We start from the raw sequence: 24538 nt of genomic DNA on the forward strand, positions 1-24538 counted from the left end.
CAGGGATGGTAGGCAACCAAAGATTTTTTTAAATGTGCAGGGTTATGGGGAAAGGACAGGGGAGTTGTTCTTTCAGTGAGCTGGCACTGACTGGATGGGTCGAATGGTCTCCTGTTCTGGAACCATTTTGCGATTCTATGATCTGGGTACACCTGCACTCTAAATTGAGATCGTTTGCCTTTTTTCTCCATCCACATTGAAGTTTGGTTCCGAATTCTGTGGTTTCAGACTGGCATCAAGTTGAGTTTTACCAAGGGTAAGATAGCGAGGCATGTGAAATGTCCTTACCCAGAAAAAAGGAAGTGAAGCTGGAGGAAGTGAAGACGCAATTGTACAGCAAACAGATACAGTGACTGCTGAACAGACTTGAAACAGGACATTCACTATGGAAAGTCCCATCAAAGAAGGAATATTGCACACCCAACAGCAGAAGTTTGGAAAGGTAAGTTCCATATTTTTGAAATACAAATTCGTGGCATTAATGGTCGGTGTTGCGACTGGGTTGGGCTGTAATTGAGATGAGGACAGGACATCAATGTGTCCGGAGAGTGATCCAAACTGGATCGGAATCTTAAACAAAAACAGAATTACCTGGGAAAACTCAACAGGTCTGGCAGCATCGGCGGAGAAGAAGAGTCGAAACGTCAACTCTTTTCTTCTCCGCCGATGCTGCCAGACCTGCTGAGTTTTTCCAGGTAATTCTGTTTTTGTTTTGGATTTCCAGCATCCGCAATTTTTTGTTTTTATGGATCGGAATCTTCATCGGCTCAAACCAATCTGGGGCTTCATTTAGAGTTGTAACCTTCTTCAACGCGCTCGAGTCCAACATGAAACGGTGCAAGTGCACGCAATAACCTCCAGCAGTTCTCAACACAAACTGTGTTCAATCTTAGAATGTGTTCTGCAATCCTGTGTTCCTTAGAAGGATGTAACATCCGACTTGGAACAAGCACCAGTTAATACTGTCCGGCAAAGCGCTGGGAAGTTGGCGCGTGAATCGGGAGCACCATGTTAAAGATGCACTAGCTTTCGGTCTTTCTATTTAGTTAAATTATAGGTGTTAACGTATTTTAATTATCCAAGCCGGCAAAATTTAAAAAAAAACACTGGCTGGGTGTTAATTGGAGGCTCCCAGCGGGTTCCGGAGACGGAGTTGATTTAGATTTCACCTCTGTGGTTTTATGCATTCTTGAGGCTAACTGTACCTTACCAGACAATTTGGGTTATCTGGACAATATCTGTCCCTTTTTTTCTTTTTTAAAAATAGATTGCAATTAGGGCACTTTTCTAGATCTGAGAACGCAAAAAAATCCATGAGTTTATTGACCTCTGTGTTCTTGTCTCGCCCAAACAGATTTTGGGAAAATGGACTTCCCCTTTAAGAGCTTTGTAAGCATTGTACAGGACAAGTTGGGTGTTACATTCTATAACAGCTGGCCCTTCAGTGTCTTACCCTGATCGTGGCTGCAGCTGAAGAAAGAATCCAAATGGGTTTCCCAATTCTTTACAACGTTCTATCTCAGTAATTTAATTTCACTAACAAAAAGGGCTCAAATACAAGCCCAGCCTTCACCTTAAGTGTGTGCATGTGTTTTTTTTTCTCCATTGCAGTTTGATTTAGGATTTACGGTCAGTTCCCATGTGATACAAGTCACATAATACTACTAAAAATTAAACCAGCCATTCCATATGTAATTTTCCATGGCAGTCTTGGATGAAATCCTGGTGTACAGTGTTTGATAACATAATGTGATTTTAGTTAACCAAATCTTTAGGGCTGAATATTATGAGGGACATCAAGGTAAAATGAGGGTCCTGAGTCCGCACTTGAAGGCAGTGGCACCTGTTCAGCAATTTTACTGCAGGCAACCTCTTAATTGGCTACCATTGGGGCTTGCTGTCCAATAAAGGATGGTGGGCAGGCTCAATCAGAAGGCCAGCAGCTCTGGAGCCACAGCAGTGCCACAGGGTGAGGTGGTTGCTGCTGAGGTATGCACTGACATCGGCAACTAGGCAAGTAACCTGAAAAAAAATTACTGAGTGGCTGAGTCTCACGAGGAGAAACCACTCTGGGGAAATTGCTGGCACTGTGGGCGCACCCTTCTAGGGCTGCCAACTGTGATTAAATATATTCCTGGAGGCTTCATCATGTATCTTGCCTGCCCGCGCTCCAGCCATTAGTCAGCCATCACATCCATCTTGTGTCACACTGCTTTCCTACACCACTGGAAAGCAAAAAAATTCAATATCCAATTGGATGATGCTTGTCTGTCAACCAAACAGCCACTCTTTTCTGATTTTCAATATTTTTATATCTGGTAAAGAAAAGTGTTCAAAGAAAATGACAAGAAAGCAATCTTTTTTAATGTCCTGATGATTTTTCTCCAGAATTGCACACAACAATATCCTGGAGATTGATCTTCAATTCCTGCAGGGTTGGCAACCTTAGTTGCCTTCCCTTCCTGTGACCTCCCCTCTTTGGGCCATGGACCATGCCCCACAAGCTGCTGCTGGGAGGCCACCTCTATTTAGTTGGTGGCCTCCATAGGTGGGGAATGGCATGGTAAAATGGCCCCTAATTGGGCCTTTAATTAGGTAAATCAGCTGCCCACTTCCTTGGGGCAGGCAGCCTCTCTGCATCCAGTTCCCACCACTGGTAAAATGCCTCACTGACGTTGCCATATCGGGAAGCTGATCCAAAGTGGCTCCCCACAATTTCACTGGCCCTCTTGCCTTCCCGCCTGCCTCCTGGGGGAAGGTAAATTCCTGATCTTAGTGGCCGAATCAGTTTTGCTTATCAGTGTAAATAAATCCCAAATGTAGCATCAGACATGCGTATAACAAGTAAACAACCAATAAGATATAAGCACTCTCACAGCACAAGGTTCGTCTCTGCAATAACCAAATCATGAAAACCTATTCCAAAATACCTTATGGTATTTATTTGACCTCTACTCCAACACAGTTCCATGAAAGATAGCATGCCACTTCACCTCCCTCCATTAATGCATTTTCCATCTCCAACCAGTACCTTGTCAATAAATTCTAGAGAATGGCTTCATTGTTTGTTAGCTCAGATTTTTAACTCTATCCATGTGCAATGACAAGAGTGGTAGGATATTGTTTCATTTCTGTGAATTCCTCTTCAGTGTTTTGCATCTATCTTTGTAAGAAATGGAAGTGAAGCAATTTCCGCACCAAAAGAGACTTGCCTTGTGGTTTATTGAGATAAAGCACTGCATGGGTGGTAAGCCTGATAGCCAGAAGATCAAATGGTCAGTTGCCATTCTGTAGTAAGTTAGCTGGAAATTAGCTACAGCACCTCTCGTCCCTGCTCCCCATCCCCTGCACGACCCCTCTCCCTTCAGTGGAGGGTAAATATCATCCAGATATTCAGTGACACTGCTGCAAAGTGTGCATATTGGTGTTATTGTTATTTGGATTTTGTTACCCTCTTGCCTTCTAGGTCATGTTTGGGTTTTGAGACTACTGTTTTAAGTGATCCTAGCTTTCAAACCTTAAGATGTTTAGGTAAAGTCATGAGATGCCTGGAGGTTAAGCAGACAACCTTCTTTATTTTAGTCCAGCTACTGGTATTATCATATAATCCTCCTTATCTTTGAATGTAGTGGAATAATTTTACATGAAATTGTGACTTTGAAACATTGGACTGAATTATCCTGGCTCATTGGGGTTGGGCTTGGAGGTGGGAGGGTTGTCAATATGGCAGGGGAAGGCATCGGGAGAACCCTCTAAGCTTGAATATCATTCAGGATACTTTCTGGATGCTTAATGGCTTTAACTGCTTAATAAATGTATTAGACAGTAAAGTCACAAGGAAATCTTGGCAGCAATGCATCAGATAGCAAATACTGTGTTAAACTATGAGGGTAATGAGGGCCAAATTTTCTGTTGAGGGGTGGTGCTAATTGGGAAGTTGCATCTCAAGTAACACCATATTCTTACTCCAGTTTTGCCAATTTAAATTGGGAGCTTCACTCCATGCCTACATGTTTCAATTGCAGAACCTATTGTGCATCATGGAGTTTTAGTATCAATTGATTTACATAATATCATAGTTCTTCAGTGCTAAGTCAATCATTCCCCTGCCACCTGGATTAGTTAAGGAAAGCCAGCATTGATTTACTGAAGGCAAATCGTGTTTTTTTAAACTTGGTTGAGTTTCTTAATGAGGTAATAGAGGGGGTTGATGAAAGTAATGTGGTGCATTGGGACTTTTAAAAGGGGTATTATAAAGCACCACATAACAGGCTTGCCAGCAAAGTTGAAGGATATAGAACAAATGGGACAGTGGTATCATTAAAATGAAGTTGGCTGAGTGACAAGAAACAGAGTAATGGTGAACTACTGTTTTTGGGAATGGCAGTAGGGTTTTCTTGGGGTTGGTACTAGGATCACTGCTTCTCTTATCTATATTAATGACCTAGACTTGACTGTACTAAGCACAATTTCAGAATTTGCTGATGTCTCAAAACTTAAAAGCATTGTGAACTGTGAGGAGGACGGTGATAGACTTCAGGAGGATATAGACAGGTTGATGGAATGGGCGGACATGTGGCAGATGAAACTTAATGCAGACAATTGGGAAATGATACATTTTGGGTGGAAGAGCAAGGAAAGGCAATATAAAATGAAGGTTGCAATTCTAAAGCGGGTGCAGGAGCAGATAGACCTGCGGATACATGTTGAACGTTGCAGATCACAGTGCAGGCATAGAAAGTGGTTGAAAAGGCATGTGGGATCCTGGGCTTTAAAAATATAGGTACGTGGTCAGATTTCCCCCTCCTGGTGTTGAGCAAATCTGCGTTGGGAGGACCAAACAGGTGGCGTGCAGGGCTGCAAATTTAAAATTACCAGCTCATTCCTGCTGCCCACCATTTTCCCTGGGCCAAGAAACATAGCGGGACCAACAAAAAAGTAAAGTGACATTGGGTTTGCTATTTAAATGCCTGCTTCAAATAGTTTTCCCTTAGGTTGCTATTTTCATCAAGGGTGAATTCCTAAGGTGATAGTCATATAAGATAAGTCAGATAAGTCATTTCGGGAAGTCTGCTGTGGAGTCTGGAATCTTGTCACAGGTAAGTTTAAAAACTCTGCCAACTTCAACTTTCATAATTAGGTGCTTTTTGAAAAGTTAAATATCTTATTAATGCAGTGATTGATCACAGGGTTCTCTCCTTAAAAGGTAAGGGACCATTAAATTGACCAGCACTGTGTTTTTATTTATTCATTCATGGGATGTAGGTGTTGCTGGCTAGGCCGGCCAACATTTATTGCCCGTCCCTAACTGCCCTAGAGAAAATGGTGCGAGCTGCCTTCTTCAGCCGCTGCAACCCATGTGGTGTAGCTATACACACAGTGCTGTTAGAGGGTGAGTTCTAGGATTTTGACCCAGCAACAGTGAAGGAAAGGCAATATATTTCCAAGTCAGGATGGCATGGAGGGTAGCTTCTAGGTGGTGGCGTTCCCATCTATTTGCAGCTCTTGCCCTTCTGGATGGTAGTGATCATGGATTTGGAAGATACTGTCTAAGGAGCCTGGGTGAGTTCCTACAGTGCATCTTGTAGATGGTACTGTTCGTCGGTAGTGGAGGCAGTGAATATTGTGGATAGGGTGGCAAACAGGTGGGGTGCTTTGTCCTGGATGGTGTCAAGCTTCTTGAGTGTTGTTGTAGCTGTGCTCATGCAGGCAAGCGAGGAGTATTCCATCACACTCCTGACTTGTGCATTATAGATGGTGGACAGGCTTTGGGGAGTCAGGAGGTGAGTTACTCACTGCAGGGTTCCTAGAATCTGACCTGCTCTTGTAGCCACAGTATTTGTACACTTAGTCCAATTCAGTATCTGGCCAATGGTAGCCCCCAGGATGTTGATAGTGAGTGATTCAGAGATGGTAATGCCATTGAATGTCAAGGGGCAATGGTTAAATTTCCTCTTGTTGGAAATGATCATTGCCTGGCACTTGTGTGGCATAAATGTTACTTGCCGCTTGTCAGCCCAAACTTGGAAATTTTCTAGGTCTTGCTGCATTTGGACAGTATCTAAAGAGTCATGAATGGTGAACATTGTGCAATCATTATCGAACATCCCCAATTCTGACCTTATTATGGAAGGAAGATAATTGATGAAGCAGCTGAAGGTGGTTGGGCCGAGGACTCTACCCTGAGGAACTTCTGCAGTGATGTCCTGGAACTGAGATGACTGACCTCCAACAACCACAACTAATTTCCTTTGTGTTAGGTATAACTCCAACCAGAGGAGAGATTTCCCCCTGATTCCCATTTACTCCAATTTTGCTAGGGCTCCTCGATGCAATACTCGATCAAATGCTGCTTTGATGTCAAAGGCAGTCACTCTCATCTCACCTCTGGAGTTCAACTTCTTTGTCCATGTTTGAACCAAGGCTTTAATAAGGTCAGGAGCTGAGTGGCCCTGGCAGAACCCAAACTGAGCATCATGAGCAGCTAATAGCAGTATTGATGACTCCTTCCATCACTTTACTGATGATCGAGAGTGGACTGACGGGACGGTAATTGGCCAGGTTGGATTTGTGTTATGACACAGCAGTTGGTAAAGGCTTTTATTTAAAACTGCTGGAGGAAAACTTTAAACAACTGTCATAACCTATATTTTCAAGCAGTATGTTTTGAGTTGCAACTCTAAATTCAGGAATAAGACCACCAGTTCTCGTTTTTTTTTATATCAAACTACATTTTTAATTTACTCAAGTTAATCATATAAACGTGACTACAAATTACTACTATCATAACTTTTAACAAATACTCAAACTAAGCTCCACTAAGGCAACAACAACCCATTGACTTTAAGAAGACATCAGGCAAAGCATTTCCACATTACGAATTCAAAATGAAGTTCCTTTCACGTTGGTTCTTTTGCAGACACAGTGGTAGGCTTACAGACTTTGATGTTACATGCCCCTGCTCTGCACACACAAAACTGCTGTCTGCTATACCCAGCACATTTCTTTGAATGTAAATTTTCATTGTATCACCAGCCCCTTTAAACTCCACCTCTTCTAACAATAAAACCCCTTTCATAGCACCAATTTTATTAGTAATATAAACACATTGCTTGGTGTCTGCTAGCTAGATGCAAGATTTCACCCTACTCTTGAATGCTCTATTCAACAAAATGCAAATGTACCTCTACCTCTCTGTTTACATCTCAAAACTAGTATACACCAAAGCACCCAGACCAGCTGGCTTTAGTCCATTTATGGCACACCCACAGACTAAACTTCTATTTTAAAAGAAAAATAATTTCCACTAACATTATATGCATTAATAGTTTCATGACATTTGTCTTGCATTTTGTGTACAGGACAAACAAGGGAAATTTTCCACATTGCCAGATAGATGCCAGTGTTGTATCTGTACTGGAATAGCTTGGCTAGGGGCACAGCAAGCTCTGGAGCACAAGTCTTCAGTACTATTTCTGGAATATTGTCAGAGCCCATAACCTTTGCAGTATCCAGGGCCTTCAACCGTTTCTTGATATCACATGGATTGATTATAATTGGGTGAAGACTGGTGATGCTGGGGACCTCCGGAGGAGGAGGCCTAGATGGATCATCCACTCAGCACTTATGGCTGAAGATTGTTGAAAATGCTTCAGCCTTATCTTTTACATGAAAAGCTAGGCTCCCCCATTATTGAGGATGGGGATGTTTGTGGAGCCTCCTGCTCCTCCAGTGAGCTGTTTAATTGTCCACCGCCATTCACAACTGCAGAGCTTAGATCCTGATCTGTTGGTTGTGGGATTGCTTAGCTCTGTCTATTGCTTACTGCATATGTTGTTTGGCACACAAGTAGTCCTGAGTTGTAGCTTCACCAGATTGACACTTCATTTTTAGGTATGCCTGGTGCTGCTTCTGGCATGCCATCCTGCACTTCTCATTAAACCAGGGTTGATCCCCTGGCCTGATAGTAATTATAGAGTGGGGGTTATGCCGGGCCATGAGGTTACTGATTGTGGTTGAGTACAGTTCTGCTGCTGCTAATGATCCATGGCACATTATGGTTGCCCAGTCTCGATTTGCTACGTTTGTTTGAAATCTATCTCATTTGGCACAGTGGTAGTGCCACACAACACTATGAAGGGTATCCTCAATGTGAACATAGGACTTCGTCTCCACAAGGACTGCGGTGGTCACCCCTACTGATGCTGTCATCGACAGATGCATCTGCGGCAGACAGATTGGTGACCATGAGAACAAGTATGGTTTTTCTCTTTTGTTGGTTCTCTCATCACCTGCTGCAGATGCAGTCTAGCAGCTATGTTCTTTAAGACTCAGCCAGCTCGGTCAGTAGTGGTGCTACCAAGCCACTCTTGTTGGTGGACACTGAAGTCCCCCACCCAGAGTACATTCTGCACCCTTACTCCAAGTGGAGTGCAACATGGAGGTGTACTGATTCATCAGCTGAGGGAGTGTGGGTTGGCAGTATGTGATATTCAGCAGGAGGTTTTTTTGCCCATGTTTGACCTGATGCCGTGAGTCTTCATGGGGTCCGAAGTCAATGTTGAGGACTCTCAGGCAGCTCCCTCCCTACTGTATACCAATGTGCCACCACCTCTGCTGGATCTGTCCTGCCAGTGGGACAGGGCATACCCAAGGATGGTTACGGTCGTGCCTGGGACATTATCTGTAAAATATGATTCCATGAGGAGGACTATGTCAAGCTGTTGCTTGACTAGTCTGTGAGACAGTTCTCCCAGTTTTGGCACAAGTCCCCAGATGTTAGTAAGGAGGACCTTGCAGGATCTACAGGGCTGAGTTTGCTGTTGTTGGTTCCAGTGCCTAGGTCGATGCCAGATGGTCCATCCAGTTTCGTTCCTTATTGACTTGCTCATGATTTGATGCATTGGAGTGGCTTGCTGGGCCATTTCAGCGGGCATTTAAGAGTCAACCACATTGCTGTGGATCTGGAGTCACATGTAGGCCAGACCAGGTGAGGGTGGCAGTGAACTAGATGAGTTTTTACAACAATTGATGATGCCTTCATGCTCATCATTACACATCTAATTCCAGATTTTTATTGATTAAATTCAAATTCCACCATCTGCCATGGTAGGATTTGAACCCGGGTCCCCAGAGCATTACCTAGTGTCTCAGCATTACTATTCCAGTGACAACCACCATGCCACCCTTCAGTATAAGGATTCAGATGCATTAGAGTACTTTATCCAGTGTATAATGACTTCTTCTGCATTCAATAATATGGAGAATCAGATATGAATTTGTGTGTATGGGACCCTGTAGTTTGATTTTCACATTGATTTAATGTCCTGATATCTGCTGAGCCTTTGAGGTTCTCTTTCAATATCCACTAGGTACAGAACCAATCAGCCAAACAATAATGCTGACAAGCCTTTGAAATGCTTAAGAAATTTTTAAAAACACTCAGCCATTCAAAATTCTGTTGAAAAAAGTTTCCTTCTTACAAGCTCATAAAACTAACAATCAAACACACCAATTCATACCTCCATTAAAAAAAATGCTTTAATCACTTAACGTCTCCTAACGTTGTCCAAATAAAAATACAGACATTGAAAATCCACTTCAAAGAAAGATACATTTATTAAAAGCTTACAAGATTGTCAGTCAAATAAAACTAGCTCTCCCCTTCACAGCTGTCTAAACATTCCCCACAGGGCAGAATCCATTAGTGAGTTTTAGAACTCAACCAAACATTTATAACGAGATTCTATTTTGCAACTATATCAGCAAAGCAGGCTGAATGGATGGCCTGACATCTGTTTTGCCAAATGGCCTCATTATGAATGCTTGGCTGAGCTCCAGAGGACACCAAATTTAGGGATTGGCAGAAGAACTAATGGCAACATGAGGACATATTTTGCTCAGTGAGTGATTAAGATCTGGAATGCACTGAGAGTGTTGAAGAGGCAGATTCAATTGTGCCTTTCAAAACAGAATTGAATAAGCTCCTCAAAAAAAATTGCAGGGCTATGGGGCCAGTGCAACATGTTGGGCTGCTCTTTCAGAGAGCTAGTACAAACATGACAGGCCACATGGCCTCCTTCTGTGTTGTATCCATTCCTTTTCCTCAGTTTTATGACTTATAGTGGTTTTTCCCACCTTTTTATTTTTTTCGTGGGATGTGGGCATTGCTGGCAATGCCAGCATTTTTGCCTTTCCCTAATTGCCCTTCAACTGAGTGGCTTGCTAGACCAATATGGAGGGCAGTTAAAAGTCAACCACAGTGATCTGCGTCTGGACTCACATGTAGGCCAGACCAGGTAAGGATGGCAGATTTCCTTCCCTAAAGGCCATTAGTGAACCTATCAGGTTTTGACAACAATTGATAGTTGTCATGGTCACAATTACTGAGACTAATTTTCAATTCCAGATTTAATTAACTGAATTTAAATTCCACAACTGCCACACTGCAATTTGAACCATGTCCCCAGAGCATCAGCCTGGGCCTCTGGATTACTAGTCCAGTGAGATTATCACTATACCAACTTTTCTCCCTAACTTTGTCCAGACATTTTTTTCCCCTCACTGTAATCCTGGATAACTATCTTAACTCGCTATTATAACCGTGTCTGGGTTTTCTTACCTATGGCATGATACTGGTCTGGTCTGACTACTTTCTGTTCTTTTCTTCCTCTCTCCCACTTATCCATTCCCATCCCATTCATTTGAACTTTAGCCAGAGTCCTCTTTGTCCTCTTTCATTGTGACTCTGCCTGTTTTCTCTCTCATTTGGTTTGTTGGGTAATTCTAACTATATGAATGCAATTTAAACAATTCTTGTCTAGTCATAGATCAAGTTCTGTGGTGAAGGCCTCAAGTAATGTTGTAATTCATTGGATATAATAAATGTGGCAGCAATCCAAGGATCCAAATATGAGACAAATTTCAAAAATTTCCAGAGCATAACTCACCAAAAGTTAGAGATTCTTTTCGGAAAAAGGAACTCAGAAGTTTAAAGGAAGTGCAACTTTGTTTCGTACAAAGGATCATTATTAACTCCTACAACGTATGACATAGTAGTCCGATGAAATGGAGCCGCATAAATAGAATGCTACCAAAGTGTCAGAACTATTCTTGATGGTGATTGGGGTTTTGTTTTGCTAGGTTGGACAGGAGAGGGCTGAGCTATAAGTGTGGAAAACAACGTGAATCTGTGTGCTATAGATGGTTACAAATATAACTCGAGTGGATATTAAAGAACACTTGCCACATTAGTATTTTCTTATTGTAATTGTGTTTTGACTAAAATATGGTGACATACATTGCACTCATAATGTTCAAGACTCATGGTATAGTTGACACGGTAGATGGTGGTATTGATCAATTATGCTGAGTTATTGGGATTATAAGTGACTCAGGATTTAGTGGAGAGCATAGTAGGGTAATCTGAGTATTCTTGTTTTTCCTCTCTTTCTGGAGGCAAATACACGATCACTTTTTGCCAGCAAGGGTAACCCGAGTAACTTATAGGGACCAGGCTCTAAATCCATAAGATCAAAAGGTGCTGTGATAGTTACTGTAAAAAGGGTTATTTTTTATGCAATACGGTTATATTAACAGTGATTTATTTTGAGCTTAAAGCTTAAAATCACTGTCGGATATATTTGGCAGTCAAACATTTAACAAAGTGTTAAGACAATGCTAGGCTAGATATTGGACTTCTATCAGCAGCTGTCATTTCTCGGATGAAAAAGATCAAGTGGTATAAAGCAAGGAACAATGGTCAGGAAACAAGTATTTCAGTTTTTAATAGGGTATATCCACTGATATGAAATAATACACACTAATGAGCAAACATTTAAATAAATTATAAGATTAAGTTTTGGAAAATCCACCAATAAAGTGACAAAGAATTTTTTAAAATCTTGGGATGTGGATGTATGCCGACAATACTCTAGGATAAAACAAAAACCCATATACAATGCACTGTACAGTACAGATACTTCTAAAATTGCCACCATACCATATATTTGATTAAATTGAAGCAATGACAGCCACAGAATCACAGAATCTTTACAGTGCAGAAGGAGGCATTCTATCTAGTCCCACTCCCCTGCCTTATACCTATAACCTTGCACATTCTTTCTTTTCAAATAGCAATCCAATTCCCTTTTGAATACCTTGATCAAACCTACCTCCACCACCCTCTCAGGAAGTTCGTTCCATACTCCGACCGCCCCCTGGGTGAAAAAAAATTTCCTCACATCACTTTTGCTCCTTTTGCCAATTATTTTGAATCTATGCCCTCTAGTTTTTGATGCTCCCTTGAGTGGGAACAGTTTCTCACTATTTACCCTGTCCATATCCCTCAGGATCTTGAATACCTCTATCAAGTCTCCTCTCAGCCTTCTTTTCTCCAAGGAAAACAGCCCCAACTTCTCCAATGTATCCTCATAGCTACAGTTCTTTATCCCTGAAGTCATTCTTGTGAATCTCCTCTGTACTCTCACCAATGCCTTTACATCCTTCCTCAAGTGTGGAGCCCAGAACTGGATGCAGTAGTCCAGATGAGGCTTAATTAGTGTTTTATATAAGTTCAACGTGACCTACTTACTCTTGTACTCAATGCCTCTGTTAATAAAGTCTAAGATATTATATGCTTTATTAACTGCTCTCCCAACATGCCCTGCCAGCTTCAATGACTTATGTACATATACATTGAGGGCCCTCTGTTCCTGCACCACTTTTGGAGCTTTTTCCCTTTATTTTATTCTGTACCACAATATTCTTCCTGCCAAAATGAATCACCTCACACTTCCTGCATTGAGCATCATCGACCATTTCTCTGCCCAATCCACCAACGTGTCTATGTACTTATGAAGTTCAAAACTATCCGCATCACAGTTGACAAGGTTTCCAATCTCCATATCATCTGCAAATTTTGAAATCATGCCCTGAACACCACAGTCTAAGTCATTAAGATATATCAGAAAGAGCAAGGATCCCAACACTGACCCTGGGAAACTCCACTACAAACCCTCCACCAATCTGAAAAACAACCATTTATCACTGCTCTCTGTTTCCTGTCACTCAGCCAATTTCTTACCCAAGTGCCTTTTATTTCATGAGCTAGAATTTTGCTCACATGTCTGTTGTGTGGCACTGTATCAAATGCCTTTTGAAAATCCATATACATTGCATCAACAGTGTTGCCTTTATCAACCATCTCTGTTTTCTCCTCAAAAAACTCCAGCAAGTTAGTTAAACATTATTTTACCTTAATGAATCCATGCTTACTTTCCTTAATTATCCTGCACTTGTCTAAGTGACTATTGACTTTGTCCTGAACTATAGTTTCTTGAAGTTTCCCTACCACTGAAGTCAAACTGACTGTTCCATAGTTGCCGGCTTTATCCTTGCACCAATTTTTGAACAAGGGCGTAACATTCACAATTCTCCAGTCCTCTGGCTCTGGAGTTCCCCTTTGTTCAAGAAAGACTGGAAGTTTATCACTAGTGCCTCTGCAACTTCCACTCTCATTTCCCTCAGTATCCTTAGATGCATCTCATCTGGTCCTGATACTTATCGATTTTAAGTAAATATAGCCTTTCTAATACTCCCTTCTTCTCAGTTGTAAATTCTTCTAGTGTACCAGTTACCTCTTATCTCACCTCGGCCTGGATAGCATCTTCTGCCTTTGTAAAGACAGATGCAAGGTACCCATTTAATACCTCCATTATTTCTCCTGCTTCCACGCGCAATTCCTTTTTTTTTTATCCCTAATCGTTTTTTTAACCACCCTTTTAGTACTTATATGCTTATAGAAAAACTTGGGATTCCATTTTATGTTAGCTGCCAGTCTCTTTTCATTCTCTCTTCTTGCTTTTCTTATTAGTTTGTTTGCTTCACCTCTGGTCCTTCTATATTCAGCCTGATTCTCCATTGTATTTTCTATCTGACATTGGTTGTACATGCACTTCTTCCTTTTCATCTTCACCTCTCTTGAGGGATGAAGTATTTGACAAACTAATGGAACTAAAAGTAAACAAGTCACCAGGATCTGAAGGCCTGCATCCAAGGTTTTAAATAAGTGGCTTCCAGAGATAGTGGAGGCATTAGTCGAAATAGTCCAGAATTCACTGGATTCCAGGAGGGCCCCAGCAGATTGGAAAACCGCTAATGTGACACCCCTGTTCAAGAAGGGAGGGAGACAAAAAGCAGGAAACTATAGGCCAATCAGTTCTGTTGTTGGGAAAATGCTAAATTCCATTTTTAAGGAAAAAATAGCAAGACATTTAGAAAAGCTTAATGCAATCAAATAGTCAACTTGGTTTTGTGAAAGAGAAATCATGTTTGACAAATTTACTAGAGTTCTTTGAGGATATAGCAAGCAGAGTTGATAAAGGGGAACTGGTAGATATAGTGTATTTGGATTTCCAGAAGGCATTCGATAAGGTGCCATATAAAAGGTCATTGCACAAGATAGGAGCTCATGGTATTGGGGGTAATTTATTAGCATGGAGTGAGGATTGGTTAAAACACAGAAGACAGAGAGTCGGGATTAATGGTCTTTTTCAGATTGGAAAGATGTAACTGGTGGAGTGTCACAAGGATCAGTCCTAGGGCCTCAATTATTTACTACCTATATTAATGATTTGAAGGAGGGACAGACTGTATCCAAATTTGCAGATGATACAAAAGTAGCTGGGAGGGCATGTTGTGATGAGGACATAAGGAATCTGCAAGGGGATATAGATAGGTTGAATGAGTGGGCAAAAACTTGGCAGATGGAGTTTAATGGAGGAAACTGTGAGGTCATGCATTTTGGTAGAAAGAATCAAAAGGCAGACTGTTACTTAAATGGAGAGAGACTCCAAAAAAGTGCTGCACAGAAGGATCGGGGTGTTCTTGTGCATGAAACACAAAAAGTTAGCATGCAGGTGCAGCAAGTAATTAAGAAGGCAAATGGAATTTTGGCTTATATTGCTAGGGGGTTGGAGTTTTAAAATAGGGAAGTCTTGTTACAACTGTACAGAGTGTTGGTGAGGCTGCACCTGGAGTATTGTTTACAGTTTTGGTACCCGAATTTAAGAAAGGATAAACTGGCATTGGAGGCAGTTGGAAAGCAATTCACTAGGCTGATTCCTGGGATGAAGGGGTTGACTTATCAAGAACGGCTAAACAGGTTAGGCCTTTATTCATTAGAGTTTAGAAGAATGAGGGGTGATGTTATTGAAACGTACAAGATTCTGAGAGGGCTTGACAGAGTTGATGTTGAGAAGATGTTTCCACTAGTGGGGAAATCTCAAACTAGGGGACATAGTTTTAAATGAGTGTCCCCTTATTCTGTAACTGAGATGCAAAGGAATTTCTTCTCTCAGAGGGTAGTGAATGCCTGGAATTCTCTATCCTGGAGAGTTGTGGAGGCTAGATCACTGAAAGTATTTAAAGGAGGTAGATAGATTTTTGAAATATTGGGGAGTTGAGGGCTTTGAGGAGCTGGCATGAAAGAGGAATTGAGGCCTGGGGCAGATCATCCATGACCTTATTGAATGGCGGGGCAGGTTGAGGGGCTGATTGACCTGCTCCTGCTACTATTTCTGATGTTCTTATGTTCTCTCTCTCTTGTCATCCAGGGTGCTGTGGATTTATTTGTCTTACCTTTCCCCTACAAAGTAATACACCTTGACATTGCCTGCAATACTTTTACTTTAAAGGTGGCCCATTGTTCAGCCACTGTCTTTTCTGCCAACATTTGATGCCAACTCACTCGACTCAGGTGAATTCTCATCATATCAAAGTTGGCTTTCCCCCCAATTAATTATCCCTGCTCTGGATCGGTCCTTGTCCTTTTCCATGGCCAACCTAAATCTTATGATACAATGGTCACTGTCCCCTAAACACTGTCCCACTGATAATTGATCCACTTGCCCAGAACCAGGTCCAACAGTGAATGTCCTTTCATTCGACTGGAAACATACCGCTGCAGAAAATGATCTTGAACACATTCCAGGAACTAGCCCCTCTTGTCCCTTTGCACTATTCTATCCCAGTCTATATTTGGATAATTGAAGCCCCCCATTATATTTACTCTATAAGTCTTGCACCTCTCTGTAACTTCATTACAAATTTGTTTTTCTACATCCCTTCCACTAGTTGGTGGTCTATATAATATACCTATCAATGTTATCACACCTTTTTCACTCATTACCTCGAGCTAGAGATTTTCTGTCCTTGACCCCTCTGGAACACCCTCTCTCTCGAGTACTGTAATGTTATCTTTAACCAATACTGCAATACCACTACCACCCCCCACCCCCCACAGCAACCCCCCCAACCTCCCCACACCAACCCCCCACCTTTTCTTACTTTCCTGTCTCTCCTAAACACCTTGTACCCAGGAATATTTAATGCCCAGTCCCGCCCTTCTTTGAGCCAGGTCTCCGTTATAGCAATAATATCAAAATTCCATTTGTCAACCTGTGCCTGTAATTAAATCGCCAATCTTATTAACCACACTCCATGCATTCACATACATGCACATTAACCCTGATTTAAACTTTTTTACTTCCCCACTTACTCTGAACCCATCTAATTACTTACTATTGCCTATTCTAATTCTATCAAAATCTTCAAGTATTCTATTTACCTTGGTACTACTTTCTGATATATCCTCCTTATCAGTTAACATTTCTCTACTTCGCACTGCCAGTTTTCCCCTCTCCACTCTGAATTTCTCCTCAGGTTCCCATCCTCCTGCCAATCTAGTTTAATCCCTCCCCAACAACATTAGCAAACATCCCCGCGAGGACATTAGTCCCAGTCCTGTTAAGGTGTAACCCATCCTTCTTGTACAGGTCCCATCTGCCCCATAACTGCCTGCCTGTTTCTCTTAGGCAGCCACCCATTCCTTCTCTGCCTGTGTACTTCTTAGAAGCGGTCTGACCACCTTTCTAAATGTGCGATTCACATAATCCTCAGCCTTGCAGATGCACCACAGTGACTCCAGCCACTGCTTGAGTTCCACAACCCAGAGCTCAAGTTTCTGCAGCTGGTGACACACCCTGCAGATGTAGTCATCAACGGCACTTTGCGCCTGCATTACTTCCCACATCCCACAGGATGCACATTCCATGTGGCCAAGCTGTGCTGACATACCTTAAATTTTATATAATGTGTTTACTACAGTATGGAATAATGTAATATAATAACTCACCTGCCACTCACCAATCATCTCCTCTGTGCTGAGTCCAGAAAGGCCAATACTTAACAACAAATCAGCTTACAGGACTCCTGTGATGTCACTTTTAGATTTTATCCGTAAACTCCCAGCTCTCTCTCTCCGCTGCTTTATGGGTTCTCTCTATTTCTGAGCTCCCGCTGCTTTCTGGGCTTCTCCTGTAGCAAAGTAAGAGCCAGCTACTGGAGCCTGAGGAAAGTGGAAAACGAAAGGATCACCTTACCTCCTCACCAAACTCTTTCACTCACCAATCTCCAACGTAAGCACTCTAATGCACACAAAGCAGCACTCCTGTGCAGACCAAATCAAGTTAATTTGTACTAATGTCCTTACATACGTTTTTAAGTACCAAATAGCCTTTCAGTACAAATGCACAAGATATTTTAGGTAATGAGTATTTAAAAAAAATGTTATCCCCTTACCACCACATTTGCTTATTGAATGATAAACACCCTATAACTTCTGTAGCCCTGTAAGAAGCACGCTTTTAGAAACTAAAATATTGTGGACAGAATTTCTGTTATTCCCTTTACTGCCTATGATCAATATGTTTGCACGCAAGAGGTGTATGTTTTCCTACCCTCAGAGTGAGTGTTCCAATTAAATAACTCCAGCAGTGAGCTTTCTGTGAGTTTAAAGACAAAGAAGGTTATTTATTATCACACACTCACCCCAAATTTGATGCAATGTTTCACTCACTTGTCTCACACAGACTCTCAGACACACAAAGATTAAATACAGAAGAAGGTAATATACTGTTACAGCTTATAAGTATTTCAGTCTTTTGTGGCAGACTTGTAGTTTCTTGGATGAAGGTGATGCTTTAGTTGACATGAAAATCTTGTAAAGCGAATGATTCTCAGTAAGCTTTGAGGTTCATTGTAGTTAGATTTACGGGGGCTTGGATCTCAGGTGAACTCGAAGTTGGAACGGGTTGGGGAGGCCATCTCTCTGTTAGAATATCCCACTTTCAAGGTATTGCTGTTTATTACCTTGGCTGCTTGGATGACTTACAGCTAGTTTGATGGCTTTTGGTAGAAACCATTGTCTGTAAGCAGCCTCTTGCTGGTTTTTAAAAGTAGACAACAAAATGATTCCCTCAGAATGTGACTTCCACAAGTTCACAGTCCTTTTTCCAAACAAAAGCTGGTGTGTATATTGATTCCAATCATCTTATATTGTTGTTTGACACATCGAGATTCTACCAGCATTAGTTTGGATGAGGGAAACTATCATAATACAATGAAAGGTTGATGGGATCCATTCACATCTGTCTTACACACATTGAGTTTCAATGTTCCCTTTTGTCCAGGGTGAACCAGAGTCAGGTTGGCTGGAATTCTATAATTATTTTGTGTTGATCTATCCTTAAACAAGGGGATATGTGAATTCCCCAGATGGCTATAAATGTCCATATTTAGTTAGGTATTCGCTTGAGACTTGGGACTGTCAGAAGCTCGAAATGCCAAATGTCACATGATTTGCAATGGCCATTTTAATAGTCTGTGTCCAGTTTAATAATATTGAATGAAAGTTCGTAATATACTGGGACATGAAAATACTGTTTGCACATTTCCCTGCATCTAAAACAGTCTGTTAGACAGCAAGTCCTAAAGCAGCCTGTCCCAACAGTGTTATGGAGTATTGGTGCAGTATAGGTACTTCTCTTATGACATGATTATCCCAAAAACAATTGCCTCACTTTGAATAATATGGTTGTAACACTTGTCTATTTATAACTGCATTTGCCTCATTTCTTAATTTTCCCAATCAAGTGTTTTCTTCCAATTCCATTCTCTTCATGAGCTAGATACCAACTGTAAATGAGAAGTTGTCATTTCATCTGTTCTCCATTCAGAGCTCACTCAGGATATAGAAGTCCATGCAGAAATGTGTGTGCTATGTGATTCAATCTCAACCTTGTTGGAACTGTTGTTGACCCTTTCTTCCTCTTTTAATATAAGGGAGGATCTCCTGCTATAAACAGTGAGTTAAATGGAATTCTGAAAACATTCACAAAGTGCTGGGATGTACCAAAGTTTATCTGGATTCAGTCACCTACCAGAGTTCTTGCATGTTCAGAGTTTCAAATAGTTTCTCTGTTCTTCCTTAGTGATTGAAGCCCTTTTGTTATTTCAGAAGGTTTGGAAGAAGAACTGGTCTGTATTGTACTCAGCAAGTTCATCCAGCACTGCCAGATTGGAACAGTTTGATGCAAAGGATTTCAGTAATGCCTTGGACAGATACAACCCAAAAAGACTGGAGAGGATCATTCGTTTGGCTGACTGTATCAGTATCAGTCAGAATAGAGTGGAAAACTCTCCAAAAGAGATGTCAACATTCAGCATAATCACCACTGAGAAAACCTACATAATGGCAGCTTCAAAATATGACTTGCTTGATTGGATCAAGTGCCTGTGTGAGTTAGCATTTCAGGTAGGTAAATCGCAGGGAGCTGAAATTCAAACCTAGTGGTTATCAGATCTGCTGTTTTCATGTGATAAATTAATATTGTTGTGTCATTTAAAACTGGAGCAATTGTGTATATTTGTTTTCATGAAGAGCCTTTAATTATTTTTATTTGTTCATGGGATATGGGCATCACTGGCTAGGCCAGTATTATTGCCCATTCCTAACTGCCCTTGTTCAGAGGGTTTTTAAGAGTCAACCACATTGCTGGAGGCACAAGGATAGCAGATTTCCTTCTCTAAAGGACCTTAGTGAACCAGATGTGTTTTTGCGATAATCGACTATGGTTTCATGGTCATCATCAGGCATTTAATTCCAGATTTCTATTGGATTCAAATCCCACTGTCTGCCGTGATGGGATTCAAACCCAGGTCCCCATTACTCTGGGTCTCTGGAATACGAGTCAAGAGACAATACCACTATGCCATTGTCTCCTCACAAATGAACCAAAGTGAGATTTAAAGTTGAACTCCCTGTGTAGTGTTCATTTATCTATTGAGCTGTTTAGTTAACTTTACCAACAAACTGTGTAAAATTAAACCAGAAGCCTTGGCTTTGTTTTTAATTCTAAAAATGGATATGGGAGTAGAACCCAGTTATACCACGTTCTGTCCCTTTTTCCAGCTCATAAACTACCTTTCACTTCGTGGGCCTAGTATTTAATCCAGTGCATATTAATTGATAAAAGTTCCCTCTGTCAGTTGGTTTTAGGAATCCTGTATAAAGTGAATTGGGGTAGTGTCAGTCAGTTTCCCAGTGGTGTTGGTATACAGCACAGAATTACCCCATATCTGCATTCATTGACAATGTCACTCAGATAGTCTAAGGATATCTGATATGGGAAATAGGAAAATGCAAGTGTTAGTGCTCTTTTGAGGTTGCAGCCTGGTCATTTTGTAGTGGGGCAGATAGATTGGAAGGAATTTTTCACTGTAATTTGACTAGACTGCACCTGACCTAGGAACACTATGCTGCCACCAGATTCTAAAATTGAGAAGTGTTACATTATCCAGCTTTGACATCCCTCACCTGAATGAGCATAAAAGCAGTGTTTTAAAATGTTCAAATGTACAATATTATTATTAATGTAAAATTTTACAAAAAAGGTTATGTACCATATTTTGCAATAAGCACCACAATGACACAGTTGGATTGGTAACATTGGTGATGTTTTCGGAATACAGCACGCACAGTTTATGCCTCTGCTGTACCATATTGTTCCCATGCACACTGCAGGGAATCTTTATAGTAGTCAGTTTTGACAACTCAATGCACTGGGCTCTTGCAAGCAGTCCCCATCAAAACTGGCGTGTTACATTAATACAACAAAAACATGTGAATCCATTGTGAATCTGTCTAGAACATATAGTTTTTGACTAATCACTAGGATAATTGCAGGTATTCAGATGTTGTTACATTAATAGTCTGAAGTGTAACAATGTTAACTGGGAAAGAAAAGTTGAACTTTGCTGTGACTTTTAGGTCAAGTGTATAATTAGATCTTTCACTTCCTCTATCTTGTCAGAACACCAGTGCAAGAAAACAAAATGAAAATCTTTCTGCGTCCAGTGGCACATTGCCCAGCGACTCATTAATAATGGAAGAAAATGAGCTTTATTCAACAATACCTCAAGGTGCAGTAATAAATGGGATAAGGAGAATGTGCTATCCATTGTGAATGTATGTCTGGAACATATAGCTTCTGACCAATCACTAGGATGTAATTGCAGGTATTCAAAAGTTGTTCATGCAAATTCTACCTAATCACATGCACAAAATGTTATACCCACCTCACCCGATTTGCTACAATCAATTGTATTGTGAGTATTGACAGTATAATTAGCTGCAGTGGCCAGTTTATGAGGCCAGAGTCCACAGGGGTGAAACTGGGCTTGGTAGTGCCTGTTTTTTGCGCACTACGAGGCCCATTAAGGTTACAAAATGGCGTTCATGACATATGTGTACACTTCTGATGTAAAATGTGTCAGTGACATTTTGGTAAAGGAGCTAACACATGCTCACACCTAACTTCCACCGAAAGTAAGCAGAGCAAGTATATCATGATGGCAGTCAATGTGGAATGCCGATTTGCGCTGCTATTCTGAAGCTCCACATTCCAGTCTACAGCTTCTCATAACCTCCCACAGCTGAATTTGCATTCAACAGCATGCAGGATCCACAGTGGTGCCCTTTAAAGGGATCTTCAACTATTTACAAGTTAGTTATTGGATTATTTCTTCTGATTGTTGCTGCAAATCTCCACGTTTTTCATTCTTTTTCTTACTTGTTAAAAGTTTCAATAGTCTACAGGGAGTGGTGTGGCTGTTTAGTCAAATTACAATAAAGGCTTGTTCACAAAGCAGATACTTCCAGACATGTGTGGCAAGGTAGGCCTTTCTCTTGGAATTGAGCATGACTGGGAGAATGAGCAGAAGCCACACACAGCAGCAAAAACCACTAGAAGAAAGAAGAGGTGGAAGAGGAAGGGAGGCTGCAACTTATACAGCCATTTTCTCCCATGCTGTACATGAACAGCTAATTCAAGAGCCAGTAACCACAACCACGGCTTCCCATTCACCAACAGTCGCACACTTCTTACCTTTCCTCTTACTGACCACCATATTGGCCTCTTGGCCACAATGCAAAAGTAAAAGCCAATACAACATATACATTCCAATCAATGTTTCTACATTAAATCATGCAATATTGCATACACAAATAAACTAATCACCTTTGTGCATTTTTGTTTAGTGCCTGTTCTCCTTGTGTCTGCTACCTCAATTGCTCCTATGCAGTGCTACCCCAGTGGCTGCTGCATAGCTGGCGGAAAGCTGCTGACTTTCATTGGTACAGACTTCAGATGGCCTTTGAGGGTGACCTTGCACAGGTCTAGGCCTAGATAGCCTGGCATGAGACTGCACCATCGCAGTATGTGTGGCCCCAGTCTTGGCTCGTCAACTGACAGATAACAGCAGAGGGGCATTGCCAGAGTGGCAGTAGTGAAAGGATGAATGCTGTCATGAGAGAGAGGGCAGCAGATTTGTGCTCCAAGAAGCCACTGACACTCCCCTGGAGCAGCACCTCAGCAATCCTAGTGATCTGTAGGAGAAGAACCAGCAAGCCCTGTTTAGCACTGGTATCTAATGCCATGATGGCAGCAGTCTGAATCTCCACCTGGGTGGGTGCTGCTTGTGCTGTAGTGAAAGCTGAGACATTGGGCATCAGTCACCACATCATGGTTGGTTCCAAAAGTCTTTTGGTGGAGTTGGCCTCTAGCTCCATGCTGAAAACGTTGGGCTCCAAGTTTTGCTCAAAGTCTTGTGCCAAGTTGGTAGTGGACTCCTCCATGTTCTTTGATGTAGCATGCCAGTTTTTTGGCATACTTCCCAATGCGCCAAACATTTTGGTGTGTCCAGCAAGCTACCCTTTCTCCTGTCCCTGGCTGCTGCCCACTTCTGTCTGGTGTACCATATGCAGATCCTGTCTCTATGCTATCCTCTAAGTTACACACGGTGTCAGTGTCTGAGCTGGTGACTGCGGGTGTGATGGTGTGTCTTTATCTTTACTGTCTTCTTGCTCTTCCTCTGCTGCCTTCAAAAAAGGATAAGGGTTGTGGTGAGAGGAGAGGAGAAAATGAGGGCCCAGATCTTCTGGTCTCCAATGGTCATAGCCCAGAAGATGCGCAGGGGAACCCCTGGGAAGTCCCAATGCAAGAATTCCTTTGCTTAGCAAAAATACTCTTTTCAAAAAAATTCAATATAAAAATGTTCAGCTAATAGCATTATGAATTATATTTTATATAACACATCTTCATAACAGTCACTAAAATTTTATGCTAAGGGTAGGTGTAAGAACTGTGAAGAAGTCATTTACAAGTCTCAGCAGAATGCCAGGACAGAAATGGTTTCAGAATATTCTTCCCAAAAACATTCCATTCATGTTAAAGTCCATTTAAAGGTAAACTTTCCTTGCCATCAAATCATTGACAATATCTTTTACAGCTGTTAATCAATTCACTGTGATGGTGCAGAAGACTGAGGCTGCAACAAGATGTGAGCTTCATGGAACGTATCTGTTAATAGCTGGCAAAGACAGCCTAATTTTGAAAGATCCCAAAACTAAGCAAGATGTCTACAAGTGGCCTTATCAATATCTTCGGAGATATGGAATGGATCAGGTGAAATATCTGCTTTAATCTTTTTCCTGTTAAATTGTGTTCTTGATGCTGATGCTTTATGCTGATCTTGAGAACTGCAGTAATATTCAGATGGTGATGGTTTTGCCAAAGTCAAGTGCCTCCAGATCAATGCCATGAGGCAATTCCCATTAAAATCAATGAATGTGCACATCCTGAGACTCAGCCAACATCAATGGAGTATTTGGGAGGAATAGAGAGCAAAGTGACAGGTCTTAATTAGGCCAAAAAGATAGTATTGCAATGTGGCCACTTTTAACAGGTAAGAGTCATTGGCCTTGATTTTAATTGGTGGCACTGTTATGATCCCAAGCTGCAGTAATCACTGGACAAGCCTGATCCCAGAGTGGAACCTAGCTTGATAGATCCTAACTTTTATTTGTAAGTTTAGATATGTGGAGAGGGGCTACTGAACAGAGTCACTGGAGTCAGCCCATGAACTTCTAACAAAAACATAAAGAAGAAAAGATGAACTATATTACAATACTCCTTCACCCACAACTACACCTTTACAGATATGTACAGATTTGCAAGGATAACGGAAGTTACAAAAGCTATCTTACATTTTAATGTTCACAGTAAATACACAGGCCATGTAAACCAATTGGGAACCTGTGGTCAGACACACCACACTCTGAAATCAAGTGACAGATGCC

General features: G+C 41.4%; 1 protein-coding gene across 2 annotated transcripts in view; it reads left to right on the forward strand.

Annotated features, from left to right (window-relative positions):
- Positions 1-312: 312 nt before the first annotated feature.
- Positions 313-24538, forward strand: part of LOC121280719 (docking protein 3-like) — a 37099-nt gene continuing 12873 nt past the window's right edge. The window contains exons 1-4 of one of the 2 annotated variants that reach the window (XM_041192839.1): positions 313-442; positions 19358-19654; positions 21213-21321; positions 23689-23864. In XM_041192839.1, coding sequence (XP_041048773.1) covers positions 386-442; positions 19358-19654; positions 21213-21321; positions 23689-23864 — 639 coding nt within the window. In that variant the 5' untranslated portion in view covers positions 313-385. The remainder of the gene's footprint in view (positions 443-19357; positions 19655-21212; positions 21322-23688; positions 23865-24538) is intronic. The other variant, XM_041192841.1, reaches the window with a different exon arrangement.

Source organism: Carcharodon carcharias, chromosome 8 (assembly GCF_017639515.1).
Source record: "Carcharodon carcharias isolate sCarCar2 chromosome 8, sCarCar2.pri, whole genome shotgun sequence".
NCBI lineage: Eukaryota > Metazoa > Chordata > Chondrichthyes > Lamniformes > Lamnidae > Carcharodon > Carcharodon carcharias.